We start from the raw sequence: 16,350 nt of genomic DNA on the forward strand, positions 1-16,350 counted from the left end.
TCGCCATGTTGTCAGATGCCTTTTTCTTTTTTTCCCCCCGTTTTTTTCTATTGCTGAAGCGGATTTTCTCTCCCGGCGGAGGTTGGCCTGAATTGTATGGCCGCAACAGGCCAGGTTTCAACCGCGCTCAATGACATCAGAGGCTATACCTACAAGTAATCGCGTTTATTGGCGCACCTCTGTCAAAACTGGAACTTGCACATTTGTGTAGTTTTTTTTAGTAAAAAAAAAAAAATTGTAAGTATAAAAAGGAGCTACAGTTCGCAAGTAATCGTTATAAAACAATTACATTTTATTACATCCATATTTCAATATACCAACTCTCTGAAAAACAAAACATTCCAAGAAACATCGGCATCATGGTTTTAGGGCGATGCGTTTCTGGGCTGCATTCAGACCTTTTCCCTTAATTATCTAATTAGCCCGATTATGCACGTGATTTGATGCACAGAATATGTATATCGAGCCATGTCATTGAGATGCTATAGTACTTTCATATTTTCACATTAAACCGGGTTGGTGAGGTCTACGGGTGTCTTATTTAAGTTGTATAAATGCCCAAGCGTCTTTAATATCAGGGTGCAATAGATGAAGGGCATCATTTTGAGCCACTCAATCTTGCGACAGTGGTATTTGTGGATATAGTGAGTCTATATTAAACCGAGAATGTGTTTTCACAATCAAAGCGCTTCTAATTTTAGAAATGCTAAGGGGACAAAGCAATGGAGTCTCTGTCACGTCTCATTCTCTTAATATACACCTTTCAGATCTAAGTGTAATGCGACACAGAGTAAAACGTGGGGCAGAAGACCCCTTTTCATTAAGCATATCAGTTCTCCTTTACCAAACTTGGTATGTGGTGGTTAAACAGTTGCATTCACGCATTCAGACGTATCCTAAAATTCACTATTCTCATTCCAGGCAGCTCCTATAAATTGCAGTGCCTATACTTAACCACTAGAGGGCACAAGGGACTTAAAAAAGCGCAATACTTCAGGTGGAGGGGGGAAATTCATGTTCAAAAAGTAAAACTCCTCCCCAGTATGTTGTTTCAGGCGCCTGGATTTGCTAATTGGCACCATTGTTAAGCTAAAACTTTATTAAATCAGATGGCGGAGTTCATGGGTGGAAGAAACACACATAGTAGGACTTTTACCTCAAGACTTTCCACCGGTAGGTACAAGGCTAAAAAAAGTGCCAGTACCTAACCACTAGATTAGAGATGGGGGATGAGAGCCATTACGTTTATAGTTTTCATGCAAACATCTGTCCTTCATGACTTAAGTAGCCCTTAACATTTACAGCATCTGGTGTTTTTAGCTATATTCCTATGAGCACGAATGACAACCAAAGACATTTTACTGTGATCTAATCTACACACTGACCCTCCAGGGCCGGAATTGCCCACCCTCATGTGGGACGGTACAAGGCACAACAATGGCAGTACTGCTACTTAACCACTAGGTAGTACAGGGCACTAAAAGAGACCACTACCTATATTTAACCACTAGATGGTACAGGGCGCTAAAAATGGGATTCGCTCAACCGGTCAGTCCCAGAGACTAGCGCACATATGCAGTAAATGTAGATATTTTAATAATAACATGTCACATGCTTTTATAAAGGAGGATTAGTTTGTTTGCTGGATAAGTGCACTTAAAACCCGAAGCCCTCATGAGCCTGAAACATGGGCCGAGGGAAAAAAGAGCTGTTCTGGGTTTTACTCACAATCATCCAGCCAATTCGAAACCCTGCTCTGTGAAATACCCCCCCATCAATGCTAGTGGACAGCTCATTGGCTGTAGTGTACAGAGGTCAAGTAGCCAGCACCTGCAAACCAGCCACAGAACTCCTAACCCATCTGAAAGCAAACAGAAAGCATAACAGAACAACAACTTATTTCTTGTATATTTATTTTATTTTTTAACAGTTGAAAGGGGGTTTTAGCCCCTTTAGAGATGCAAGACTGGCTTTAACTCATACGCCGTCGACAAGCAGCTCAACCCAGGCGTCGAGAGGGTCTGAAGAGCACACACAAGCTGCAGCGTTGGTTAAAGAAGTGGATTCGTATAAATATATCATGACATTCTGCGTTATGAAAAATATATATATTCGAAAATGACAAAATTCCCATCAAAGACGATCACCTTTTTATTAAAGTAGAAACAGTCCACAATGTGCTTGGAGTTACTGACTTAGGTGCGCTATACTCCTGGGGACCCGCAGTAGAGTTGGGCAACAGTCCATTTTGTTTTAGTCAGTTCAGAAACGCGTTTCAAATAAATGCTTCAAATAGAGCACTACGGGTGCTATTATTTTCAAGTGGTGAAACGCATTTTAAATGTATTTTTTTAACTGAATTAAGTAAAATGGGACTGCTCCCCACCCCTGACTCATGGGTCAGCCCAGGTTAACCAGCGTTCTGTGCAGAAAGAGGAAAAGACAAAAGAACCGTTTTCATGTTGTTGTGCCGAGATAAGTGCAGTTTACAGAGTAAATACAGAAGCTATTTACAATAAAACAATTCTACTTTCCACATTTATATTACAGGTATGCTGAGAGTTACGAGACATGGTTTTGAACAATATCATATATTTCCATGTTCAGTACACATACTCCACATTCTAAGAAGAGGAGAGGAAAAAGTGATCCATACAATACGACAGAATAATCGCTATCCTCCATATTCATAATTTACTGGTTGCTAAAACGGGTTTCACATAGAGGCAGTTAAAAGGAGCCGTGTGTTTACGGAGGGAAACGGGAGGTTTCAACTTTAAAGTGTGCTGTGCAGTGTGTTTGTCAGCGGTTTGGCCTCGCCATGGGAGACCTGGCTTGAGTTTCCCTGCGGGCGAGTCTCACAGGCCCACCTCTGCTTTCTGCTCAGGGAGGGCGTGGACGTGTCCTAAAACACAACCACACGCTCACCGTTCCTGTAGACATTACAGATAAATAAAAAATAACAAAAACAAACACAACGTTTTAGTTTTGGCTGTGGCTGGAAGCCTGCAGCCAAAAGGAAGATAGTGTCTCTCGCCGGCTGGCTACTGACCGCAGTGATGCTACTTGCCACTAGAGGTCGCAGTTCTTGGACGGTAGCAGTTTGCATCGTGTTTTCATGTCAGTTGCATATTTTTCTTTTCTCACATCAATATTTTTTGTAGCATATTCTGTACATTTTATCTACTGAAGGTGGCCAGCAGTCAGCTGACAGAAGCATAGCGGAACTTTGTGGAACACACTGGGGGAAGGCGCTCAGAGCGGAGGGATGTAGGGTTTGAGCGGGTTTAAGATGGGCGTCGGGCTCAGAGAAATAATCGGCGTACGTTTCGGTCATCCTTCACCAAGAAATCTTTTCAGCTTTTTTTGGTTTGCTTTTGAGGGTCTTTTTGAGCTTTATCGGACAGTACAGTGTAGAGAGACGGGACAAAGGTTGCGCATCCAGATCTGAACCACCGAAGTTGTGGCTCGCAGTGAGAATGTGCTCTAAAGGCTCAACAGACTACACCGCTGAGACACACCGGGACCTCCATTTTGAGTTGTAAAAACGCATTTGGTTGAGGCCCCATGGCTGTGTGGTCGTATCTGGTCAAAACAGTGCCAGAGGTGGCTGTGGTCGATAGCTCCATAGGGCTGAGTACAATCTGCTCTCTAGGGGCCCCCTGCTGCCCGACCAGGGGCCCGTGGACTGCAGGCCCAGCTTCCTCTAAAGCAACGCTGTGGTGTGCTCTGGTGTGAGGAGAGACAGGCCGGTAACATGGATGTCCACTCTGCTGAAACAGCAGCGGGGATCACGCATGAGCAGTTGCAAATCGTCGGGACATTATTACAAATTAGACTGGGAACTGGGTATACCTGGCCCCAAGCTGGGTGCCAACATTCATTTAAATCTTTCTTTAATCGTTTAATTAGCTGTGGAAATCATCTCAGTTAATCATTCAATTAGCATCAATCAGGTGCATGGGAAGGAGGAAGAATGTGTGTGGATTATAGCTCAGCTATGACTTCAGTTCAGTGCTTAAGGGCTGAAACCATGTGGGGAGGCCTGGAGCAGAACTGCTGTGGTTCTACAGTCCAGACAGCCACGTGCTCGATTATTTCTCTGGACCCAATGTGTACATGTACACACACAAACAAACACACACACACACACACACACACACACGCATGCACGCACGCACACTCACGCACGCACACACACTGGCAGGATTATTGGCAGCACCACTCCGTTTCCTATTGTGCGTCTATGTGTTTGTTTGTATGTATTTGTGTCTGTGTGTTTGTGAAGGAGTGTGTGTGCGTGTTTTTGTTTTGTGTGGATGTGTGTGTTTTGTGTGGGTGTGTGTGTGCTGTTGTTTTGTGTGGATGTTTCTGTTTTGTGTGGGTGTGTGTGTGCTGTTGTTTTGTGTGGATGTGTGTGTCTGTTTTGTGTGGATGTGTTTTTGTTTTGTGTGGGTATGTGTGAGTTTTTGTTTTATCTGTGTGTGTGTGTGTGTGTGTGAGTGTGTGTGTGTGAGTGTGGCTGTGCACCTGTGTGTATATGAGTGTGTGTGTGTGTGAGTGTATGTGTGTGAGTGTGTGTGTGTGTGTGTGTGTGTGTGTGTGTGTGTGTGAGTGTGTGTGAGTGTGAGTGTGTGTGAGTGTGTGTGTGTGTGTATGTGTGTGTGTGAGTGTATGTGTGTGTGTGTGTGTGTGTGAGTGTGAGTGTGTGTGTGTGTGTGTGTGTGTGTGTGTGTGAGAGTGTGTGTGCGTGTGAGTGTGTGTGAGTGTGTGTGTGTGTGTGTGAGTGTGTGTGAGTGTGTGTGTGTGTGTGTGTGTGTGTGTGTGTGAGTGTGTGTGTGAATGTGTGGCTGCGCACCTGTGTGTATGTGAGGCAGGGGAGGGGCAAGCGTTGGGGAGGGGGAGGGGCAGGTTTGAGGAGGGGCAGGGTTGGGGAGGTGGTTGGGGAGGGGCTCAGAAGGTCTGGTCGTCGTTGCAGGACTCGGTCCAGTGGCCGAACGCCTCGCAGATGTCGCAGTACGGCCGCTCGTCACCACGGCTACCGTGGTAGGCGGTGTGGGGCGGCGAATCGGGCGACTGGGTCTGAGTGGGGCAGTCCTCCGTGTCATGGAGGTCGAAGCAGTCGCAGATGTCACAGAAGAGCCGGGGAGTGGGCTTCTTCTTGGACAGACTGACGGACAGAAAGACAGGTACAGACGAGGGGAGATCAGTAGTCAGATACACACCACTACCTAACAGTCAGAGTACATGAGAACAAGAGGCCATTTAGCCCATCTAGAACATAAGAACAGAGGAATACATAAACAGTCCATTTAGCCAAGCTAGACAGAATACTTAAAGGAATAGATTAGCTCATGAGAGTGCAATACCTCAATGTACCTCTTGTCTCTTGCTGGATAATACGTGGAAATAATAAAATGTGTAAAATATATGTACAAACATATGTATAAACATTTCCCTCTCTACATGCACCTGGTGGTCGAGCTGCACGTTCACGCCTGTTTTCCGTTCTGGTTCCTCAGTGGTGGAATGACTTGCCTACCACTGTCAGAACAGCAGAATCCCTCCCCCTATTTCGACGCAGACTCAAAACCCACCTTTTTAAACTCTACCTTAGTCTTCCCTCCTGATTTCCCCTGCCCCTCCTTTCTGATATCCCTATCCTTGTCTAACCCCCCCGCCCCCCCCCCAAAAAAAAACAAACAAAAAAAACAAACATTTTTTTTGCACTTATGATGACGACTATGTTTAGAACAGCATTTCATGTGTATTTTGCTAGTTCTGGATGTGATGCTTTGACTTATGGTAGAACCTATGCACTTGTAAGTCGCTTTGGATTAAAAGCGTCTGCCAAATGACAAAAATGTAAAAATGTAAATGGGGAATGCATATATAATATATTTACCCATGTTCCTACAAAGGCACTGTAATCAGAACTGGGACAGAACCAGGCTGGTAGGGGCAGGAGAGTGGTGAACGGCTGGAGGTTTTGGGAGGGGGCGGACAGTAGGACCCACCTGCCGTGGTTGTCCAGCTCTCCGTCAGCGTTCCCGTTGAAGGACGCCTCCGCCAGCTTCTTCAGCTTGCTCTTCAGCTCCTGGTTCTTCCTCTGGAGGTCCACGATGACCGAGTTCAGGAAGTCAATCTGAGTGGAGGGAGACCAGGAGGACATGTCAGTTTCCTTGTACACCAAAACCTACAGTGCAGTCCGTATGTACTTGGACAGTTGGTACAATTTCTGTTCTTTTAGTCCGGAAAATTGTGTAGCATCCATATCGGGTGTAGGAATCGCATCCATTTTTAGAAATAGCCCCCCTCCTCAATTTTAGGGGACCAAAAGTAATTGGAAGGTTGGCTTCTCAGCTGCTTCTGAATAATCTAGGGTATTCAATCACGTCCTTAGTGCAGGTATAAGAAAGCTTTCAGTATAAGGATTTGGTTGCCTTTGGAGTCTGTTATTGACAGTCATTATGAGGCTGAGAAATAAGAAAACACAGTATATCCTAAGATGCAAATATTGCAATAATTTGTAAATTAGTAAATGATTATGTATATATGAAGTGTACACTGAAGAACACTTGGTGTTCTCCCTGTTCAAGCGGTGCTATCATATTTAAGCTTTTAAAAAATTTTTCTCATGTATTTAAAAAAAGTAAAGCTCAGAGACTATTATCTCAGTACATTAATTCTTCCTCTAATAGAGAGGTCTTCTTTCAGTGTAGGCTTCTGGCCACAGACGGCCATCTTGTCTGAGGTCTCTATCTCATTAACAAACAGCAGTGAAAAGCACGGTGTAGCTTCTGACCTGGCCCTCCGCAAACTCCTTCTCCTCCCGGAGCTGGTCCAGGGCCGTGTCACCTGAGGAGGCACACACACGCACAGAGACAGACACACATATTCACACACACATGCGGAGACACAAACACATAGAGACACACACACAGATACACACACACAGACACACACACACACGCGGAGACACAAACACATAGAGACACACACACACACACACACACACACACACAGACACACAGATACACACACACACACACACACACACACAGACACACACACACAGACACACACACGCACGCACACACACACACACACACAGACACACACACACACACGCAGAGACACAAACACATAGAGACACACACACACAGATACACACACACACACACACACAGACACACACACACACGCGGAGACACAAACACATAGAGACACACACACACAGATACACACACAGACACACACACGCACGCACACACACACACACACACAGACACACACACACACACGCAGAGACACAAACACATAGAGACACACACACACAGATACACACACACACACACACACAGACACACACACACGCGGAGACACAAACACATAGAGACACACACACACAGATACACACACAGACACACACACACACGCGGAGACACAAACACATAGAGACACACACACACAGATACACACACACACACACACACAGACACACACACACACGCGGAGACACAAACACATAGAGACACACACACACAGATACACACACACACACACACACACACACACAGACACACACACATTAGACTTGGTCACCCAGGCCACAGGCTGAGGAAGAAAGCTCATTTGTCTTGTAAAGATAAAGACTAATGTCAAAGTAGGAGTCTTTGAGAGGTAGATGAGTAGACTCCATGACTGCTAAATGCAATTAGATTCACTGAATATGATTTTGGAGATGAGCACCTAAAATCACGAACAAGAATTTGTTTGGTATATTCATATGCAATACTTGAATCAATCATTGATATAATGGTGATAATTGCTGAACATGGGTAAGGAAGCCTCCGCTTTTGTAATTCTTAGAAGAAATCAGCAGACATGTAAAAAATGATCTTGAGCACAGCTGATCACTGCAACATTAAGAGCAGTTGTCCCCATTTAACGCTGTAGTACTTCACTTCTCCACTAAAGAGACAAAACCATGTATAGAAGCTGAAATATGAAGGCCAGAATAATGCAGTGTAGACAACTCAAATCATTTGTTATAATTCAAATGGGTGTATTCTGAATCCATTTGCAAAGTTATGAAGATTAGAGAACTGAACAACCTCCATTCCCACAGTGTTCCTCTCTCTGAGGTTCTGCCGGTTGTTCCTGCTGTATTGGCAGTTGTTCCTGCAGTATTGGCGGTTGTTCCTGCAGTATTGGCGGTTGTTCCCGCTGTATTGACGGTTGTTCCCGCTGTATTGACGGTTGTTCCCGCTGTATTGGTGGTTGTTCCCGCTGTATTGGCGGTTGTTCTCTCTGATTCGGGAGGGCGGTGGGTTTACCTGTGGAGGTGTCGTCCCGGCCGGTGAGCCGCTGCTCCAGGCTGCGCACGCGGGCCTGCAGCTGGGCCTTGTCCGTCTCCAGGGTCAGCACGGCCGCCTGCAGCGTCTTCGCCATGGTGCTCTCCCCCCGCAGCACCGCGATCTGCACAGCATGAGGGACACATCCCCCAGGGTCAGGGAACTGCCCCATCCCCACAGCAAACTGCCCCGTCTACACAGCAAACTGCCCCGTCCCCACAGCAAACTGCCCCATCTACACAGCAAACTGTCCCATCCCCACAGCAAACTGCCCCATCCCCACAGCAAACTGCCCCCAACCCCACAGCAAACTTCCCCATCTACACAGCAAACTGCCCCATCCCCACAGCAAACTGCCCCATCTACACAGCAAACTGCCCCATCCCCACAGCAAACTGCCCCATCCCCACAGCAAACTGCCCCATCTACACAGCAAACTGCCCCATCCCCACAGCAAACTGCCCCGTCCCCACAGCAAACTGCCCCATCCCCACAGTCAGCAAACTGTCTGAGTCTGGCGTTAAGGTACCACTAGGCGTTAAACTTGTGCCTAGAGCGGCCATTTTGTGACTCCGCTGCACACTTGTGGCCATACATGTTTTCAGCTGCATGCCAGAATTAAGACATTTGGATGTGAGTGAAGTAGGGATGAAATTGGGAATTTCTGGTCCTAAGTAGTCATTTTAGATCTTAAAGCACCCTGCTTTCCATTCTCTAATGAATTAAGTATCTTCAGTCTTTCTTTGAAAGGGTTCTATGGAAAGCACAACTGAAGGTTTATTTACAAAGTAGACCCACAATGCTAACCACTAGACTTTCCTCTGCTGCAGACCCCCTGAGAATGAATGGTTACCTCGTTCCTCAGGGTCTCCAGCTCTTTGTCCTTCTCCAGGATCAAGGCACTGGTGTTCTGCAAAGATTGCTGGAGGTCAGCCTTCTCTCCCTCTCGCTCAGCCTCTGAACTGCTCTCTCTGTGGGGAAAACACACTGCTTTAGGAAGATACTTTAGGAAAACACACTGCTTTAGAGCGCACTGAGGGAAACACACTGTTTTAGAGCACACTGAAGAAACACACTGCTTTAGAGCGCACTGGAGAAACACACTGCTTTAGAGCGCACTGGAGAAACACACTGCTTTAGAGCGCACTGAGGGAAACACACTGCTTTAGAGCACACTGAAGAAACACACTGCTTTAGAGCGCACTGGAGAAACACACTGCTTTAGAGCGCACTGAGGGAAACACACTGCTTTAGAGCACACTGAAGGAAACACACTGCGATGCAAGAGATTGATGCACTGATCTCCTTACCTTCTCTTCACGTCCGGCAATGCGCTGTTCAGCACCAAACGGTCCTCCCCACCCTGAAAGAGCCACCAACACAGGCCTTTTACACTTACATACATTTAAAAAAGCTAAATAATTACATACAGCCAAATAAATCAAGAAATCTGCAAAGGCCTATAGAGTTCCGAGTTTTTTAAATGAATGTTTTCATGTTGTATGCTTGACGTTTGGACAGAAAAGCCAGAGGGCCCTGAAGGTTAGTGACATACAGGCGCAGAGGAAAGCGAGGCTGATGCTAACGCTAGCAGTGGGCACAGCCTGTGGGGCCGTGGTTGGGTGACTCAGTACCTTGTGCTGGCCGCCGTGGCTCAGCTCATTGGCCAGCTTTCCGTTCTCCTCTTGAAGGGCAGCCAGGCTCAGAGACTTCTGGGTAGCAGCCAGCTTCAGTTCCTCGCTGCAGAGGTTGACAGGGGGGAAACAGCCGCCAGCGGATCATGAACACGCGTGGAACTCGCAGGCGCACACACGCACGCGAAAAAGGCCGGGAGCATGTCGCCACAGCAACACCATAGAAGTGGGGAATGAAAGAAGGTGGGGCCTATGGATGAATTACTAAAAACTATCACCATTATCTCATAAACTCAAGGAATCGTTTGTGGTGCAAACATGCTATAAAATGGGCTTTGAAATCCCTGAAATTAACCCCCCCCATCGGTCCCCGGCCTCTTGGGAGAAAACAATGCCTCTCCAAACGAGGAAACGCCGTCTCCTGTGAGGTCATGCAAGGTGTGCACAAAGAGGCCCTGCAGCGGCCCCGGCGGAAACAAAGGGCCCGTCTCCCCCTGGCCCCGGGGCCACAGTGGGGCCTTTCACTGCTGCAGAGGCCGGGGCACCAGGCACCGGAACAACAGCCGCAGCCTCACACTCACCACACCGCCATTACTGCACCGCCACACCAGCCTTTCACCACAACTTACACCATTTCACAAAATGGCCGACTTCTCACAAATGTTTCTTTTCAGCCGCATTTTATTTTTTATTTTTTACTTCTTTTCACTTGAATTTGAAAAAAGAGAAACGGTGTTTAATGCTGATTATGCTGATGAATAATAGAACTAAGCAGCCATTTAAATCCTCCACAGGAACACATTTCTGCAGAAAAGTCATCATTGCAGCATACTAACTGACTGGCCAGGCTGCACAGATCTCCCTTCATGTTGTGTGTCTCTCCTTCAGCCACAAGGACGCTCTGCTCTGCTCTCCTTCTTTTGCATTTCCTCCATTTTACAGATAAATGTCGCTCAATACAAACTCTTCCATTTCCATTTCATTGATGAGTATGAAATCATATTAACCCACAACATTCCTAATTGTACTATTATTCCACCATTAACTATTAACCTCTATTCTCTTATTTATACTGTTGTGACTTTATGACAGCGAAAAGATTCCAGCATCGCAGTGTGATGTTTGAACCCTGAATGATGTTAAGATATCCCACGGTGTCTCCGTGTAAAAGGCATGTTGATTTGTTTGATGGATAAATGCAGTCTGCAGAGGGCATACAGCTCATATGTGATCGACCTCCCAGCTGTGCTCATGGATGTTGGAGCCAAAGTTTAATTACGCTTCTAAAATCCACCCACTGGTCCAATGACATGCTCATACAGGGCTCCTAGATTCAGCTTCCCTCTCACCATCTCAGCCTCAACCTCAGCCTCCAGAATCTCGGCGTGCCTCAGGATTCTCAACATCTGCCTCCAGAATCTCAGTGTGGCTCGAGATTCTCAATATCTGCCTCCAGAATCTCAGTGTGGCTCAAGATTCTCAACATCTGCCTCCAGAATCTCAGAGTGCCTCAAGATTCTCAACCTCTGCCTCCAGAATCTTAGTGTGGCTCGAGATTCTCAATATCTGCCTCCAGAATCTCAGTGTGCCTCAAGATTTTCAACACGTGCCTCAAGATTCTCAACATCTGCCTCCAGAATCTCAGTGTGCCTCGAGATTCTCAACATCTGCCTCCAGAATCCCAGCGTGCCTCAAGATTCTCAACATCTGTCTCCAGAATCTCAGTGTGCCTCGAGATTCTCAACATCTGCCTCCAGAATCTCAGTGTGACTCAAGATTTAACACATGCCTTAAGATTCTCAACATCTGCCCGGCATCTGCCCGGAATCTCAATGTGTTCTTCAAGGTTCTCACTGTTGCTCCAAGATTTGCAATGAGTGCTTCAAGATTCTGTGTGTGCCTCAAGATTTTTTACGTGTTTCTAAGTGTTCTTGAAGTGTGGTTCTCAACCTGTGCTTCTAGATTTTCAGTGTGCATCAAGATCATCAATGCATGCTTCGAGATTTTCAATGTGCGCTTCAGGATTCTCCTCAGAACAGTCTGTGCCAACCAGAGAGCACTTAAAGTTCAAACAATGCAGACATTAAATAATATATGAGTATAAAAAATGCATAGTCCTGTCAGTGCAGGCGAACCAGTGTACTTAATCAAAGGATAAATAAAGTGATCTTTTGTTGGGGGGAAAGCATAGCAAAAGACAATTTTATACAGAAAAAAACAGTTTTACACACAAATCGAACATGCCATTCACATCTCACAGCTAACTGCTTCCAGGGGGAGTGGATGGGGCAGCTCCTGGTCGGCATGGCGTCAGCAGTCTAAATGCGGCCTCGTCAAAAATTCAAAAGGCACAGAAGGAGGAGCCGACTGCATCCGCCAAGCGGGGCAGATTTCCGTCAGAACGTTACGTAAACCTTTCGGGAAGCCGAGTTCAGATACACTTCCGTAGGAAGACAGTGTTCTGTCAGAAGGGTACAAGGAATTATCTAAGGAAAATGTCCCGGTCATTTTCCATACAAATATCACTGGTCCTGCTCACTTAACAAGTTCCAGCAGACAATCAGTGCCTTTAAATGAACTGCATGAAACCTGTATTGTTTTAGGACATGCAGTATATACTGTACAGTGAGACAGACAATCAGGTTAAGTGCAGCACTGCCCTATCTGTGAGTTAAACCTGCAACCTCCAAGTTGCAGGCCCAGGTCCGAGAACATTAAACCACAAGGCCAATTCTGTAGCTGGATCCATTAAATGAATGCCATGAAATTCTATCCTAACAAATCACACCTCATTCAACAGATAGAGATCTCAGTGAGCTGCTGATTAGTACAATCAGGCGTGCAAAAATAGGGTTGAAATGAAAACCTGTAGGAGGGTCGATCTCCAGGAACAGGGTTTATACATTGAGCCATCACCCAGAGTGTGAAGTGTAATATAGAAACATACATGTGGGTTTGTAAAGTGTACTATAGAAACACACATCTGGGTTTGTAAAGTGTACTATAGAAACACACATGAGGGATTGTATGGCTAAGCTCACTGAAGCTCCAGTACAAGTTCTCCTCCAGCAGTTCTGCAGCCTTGGCAGCGCTGTAAGAAGCCCTGCGGTCCACAGAGCTGGCATGCAGGGGGGCTCGCTCTGACGCCTGTCCAATAGTCAGGGACGTGAGACGTTGGCACTAACGAATCCCCCCCCCCTCCCTCCCCATCTCCCACAAAGAGCGACCCTCATTCTGCAGCCAGAGAGATGTCTCAGCCTGGAAAAGACAGACGGGCTCACCGCGGGGGTCCGGACACACTTCCTCCAGTAAGACGCTGAGGAACCCGTCCTCCGTATTCGGGCCAGCTGCTGGAACTTACCTCATCCCCCACAGCGTGTCGTCGCCCTCCCAGCCAATAAGACGTCCGGAAGTTCACTTCGCTTTCCTTCTCAGTCCTTCAAAAGGGTATGGCGTGGACCGAGACACTAAGTTTCCCCGCCAACTTCCCCTGTCGTGCTGTGCTCTACAGTGCTCCCATTTTAGGATACTTTATTTTGCTGCTGAAAACACGTGTGCTAACTGGGAAAATAATTTTGGATCACACCTACTAACTGGGATGCATTAGCGTGCTCCTAACATGTGCTCCTCAGAAAAAATGTTTGTAGATCTCAGTCATGTTAAAGAAAATGGAGGCAATGACTCTTCGTCAGATGATGTTCAATATGACTCATCTTTGCCCCTTTAGGGCCACAGCACATGCCAAAGTCTCGCTGCTTTGCTGTTACTGTTGTTGGATAGAAAACATAAGCCTGAACCGCAGGAAAAAGATGCGAGTCCAAGTTCCAACCTACTGATAACCCTTCAACCGCAATCACCAACATACAATATTTACGCAATACAGCTGGCGGGCATGCACTTTAAATTCTGTACATCGTAATCTTTCTAAAATGGCTTCATAAAAGAGAACATGAATAGATAAAATCAGACGGCAGCTTCAGTAGAGCATATAAGTTCAAGATGTAAACGTGCTACTTTTTGCCGCTGGGTACTCATGAAATTAACGCTGGGTATGAAGTCGTGCGCACATATGAGACTCCGCTGAAGCGTAATAACTGTGCGTGGAGTCGTCACTCTGGGGAATGTTGGGCCACGTGCATACTGCTGAGAGTGCTGGGGGAGGGGCTGACCTTCTGCACGCGGGCGTTTCTCCTCTCTGCGCTCAGAGCCAAACAGCTGAGACAGGGCGGTGTGGCTGTATCAGGCTGATCTTTCTAACGGTCACTGGTCCACACCCAGTACAAACCCCAGTCATTTCTCATCTAACTCCCTCTCCCTCCATCTTTCCCTCTCTCTCCATCCCTGTCCCTCTATCTTTCCCTCTCTCTCCCTTCCTCTCTATCCCTCTCCCTCCCTCCCTCTCTCCATCTCCCTCCCTTTCCTTCCCCCCCTCTCCCCCTCTCTCTCTCTCTCTCTCTCTCTCCCTCCCTAGCCCATGGCTGCCTGTCTGGCTTCAGGGTTGCATGTCGTACCTCTCTCCTCTCTTTAAATCGAAACCCAGCTACCATCTAATTTCCCGCTTTTCCCCAGCATCTATCTTTTCACTAGCATCTATAGCCCCTATCAGGAGAGCATGGATGAGCATGTGTTCCTGTCCCCAGCATTTCAGAGTAGTGCTGATCTGAGGTCAGTTCTGCCTTTAGCTCATCATGGATACGGTTAGGCCACAGACAGTGCAAACCTGATCCTGTATCAGCCCCATGCCCCAAGACTCCCCAGGACCACAGATAGTGCCTGCCTTGTGCCTACAGGATAACGGCAGGGCAAAACCAAAAGTAGCAAATGGCGCAGAATGACCAAAAAGAAAGCCAGAAAAAGGCCCACTGCCCTCAAACAAACAAGGGGATATGCCTTTAAACAGGACACAGGCAGGGACCCACCTGCAGCTCCTTACCCAATCACATCAGCCGCTTCCCGTTTCCGGGCAACATTCAGCATATACGTTGCTCTAATGTATGAGTTTCATTTCCATTTTATCTGTTGTTGTTCGGTGTGCCTGTTCCAAACTGGTGTTCTCTGAGATGATTTGGCATCCACAAAGCTCCTCAGGGCTATTCCAACTCCACCTGGTCTCTCTCTCTCTCCCTCTCTCTCTCTCTCTCTCCCCCAAAGAGAGAACACAACCAGCACACCTGGACTCACTGTGCGCAAGAGAGCACAGTGCCGCTCACTCCTGGTCACGGAGAGCCACAGGGTGTGCTTAATATCAGCAACCAAGTCAGACCCAAGAAACCAGGGTTAACCGTGCAACTAACTGCTTTAATTGATCAATTAAGCGCTGAGCAACAACAAAAGCCGGCACACCCTGCGGCTCTTCAGGACCAGGAGAGCGGACCACTGCCCTGGCGTCTTTACAGTCAGCAGTACCCTGCCTGTCCAGCGGGGGGCGAGGGCAGACTCACATCTCCTTGCACAGGTTGCCCACGCGCTGGCTCTCCATGGTCAGCCGCTGCTCGGACAGGCCCAGCTCCTCCTGGTACTTTGAGTTCTGCTGCATCAGACCGTCCAGCTGCAGAGAGACAACACACAGAGCGGCGTTTTACCACCGTACAGCAAAACGATGCATTGCATTACGTGTTAGGCACTTCACAGACATTCGCTCACGAGGTAGAGCGGTCGTCTGGCAATCGGAGGGCTACCAGCCCCTCTGGGCAAAACGTGTCGAAAGGTTGCTTGAGCAAGACACCGACCCCATAATTGCTCCCGGTGAGCTGGTTGGCACCTTGCACGGCTGTCTTTCGGCGTCAGTGTGTGAGTGTGTGTGTGTGTGAACGGGCGAATGAGAGGCACTAATTGTAAGGTGCGTTGTGCAGCTGTAGTTGAGGGAAAAAGTATTTAAGTATATATACTATATAAATACAATCCATTTACTATTTCATCATCTTATCACGCACAAAGAACATAATACAAAAGCACAGCAACCGGTCATCCTGGACACAACTCCACATTCATCAGCTGCAGTTTAAACACAACTTATTTCAGTACTTAAGTGTCATTAATAAGCCACGGCAGGGAGATGTAAATGTTTAGGGGGAGGTTTGGGGTAAGGCAGGGAGACCTCCACTATTTTCTTCGCAAGACTAGGTAGACTGGGGTGCTTAACTTCAGGTCCTGGGGGGGTCGGTATTTGCTCCAGCCATGCACTACCACCTGATTTCAGGAATGACCTTGCTTCCTGAACCAACCCGGTAAAACCTGGAGTTGAGTAGCCCTGCTCTAAGCTCTGACATAAGATGAGACTAGATGGTCCAGCAGTCTTCCCCAAAACTGCCTCATGCACAGACTCCTGTGACCTTCAGAAGAAAGACGGTGATACACTT

At 47.1% G+C, this 16,350-nt stretch overlaps 1 protein-coding gene across 2 annotated transcripts in view; it reads right to left on the minus strand.

Moving 5' to 3' along the window:
- Nucleotides 1–4,883: 4,883 nt before the first annotated feature.
- LOC133142209 (CAP-Gly domain-containing linker protein 1-like) overlaps nt 4,884–16,350 on the minus strand; it is a 45,625-nt gene continuing 34,158 nt past the window's right edge. For both annotated transcript variants that reach the window (XM_061263284.1, XM_061263283.1), the window contains 8 exons: nt 15,433–15,539; nt 9,992–10,097; nt 9,668–9,720; nt 9,211–9,328; nt 8,340–8,481; nt 6,806–6,858; nt 6,018–6,145; nt 4,884–5,170 (listed from right to left, as the gene is read on the minus strand). In XM_061263284.1, coding sequence (XP_061119268.1) covers nt 4,954–5,170; nt 6,018–6,145; nt 6,806–6,858; nt 8,340–8,481; nt 9,211–9,328; nt 9,668–9,720; nt 9,992–10,097; nt 15,433–15,539 — 924 coding nt within the window. In that variant the 3' untranslated portion in view covers nt 4,884–4,953. The remainder of the gene's footprint in view (nt 5,171–6,017; nt 6,146–6,805; nt 6,859–8,339; nt 8,482–9,210; nt 9,329–9,667; nt 9,721–9,991; nt 10,098–15,432; nt 15,540–16,350) is intronic.

Source organism: Conger conger, chromosome 12 (genome assembly GCF_963514075.1).
Source record: "Conger conger chromosome 12, fConCon1.1, whole genome shotgun sequence".
NCBI classification, from domain to species: domain Eukaryota; kingdom Metazoa; phylum Chordata; class Actinopteri; order Anguilliformes; family Congridae; genus Conger; species Conger conger.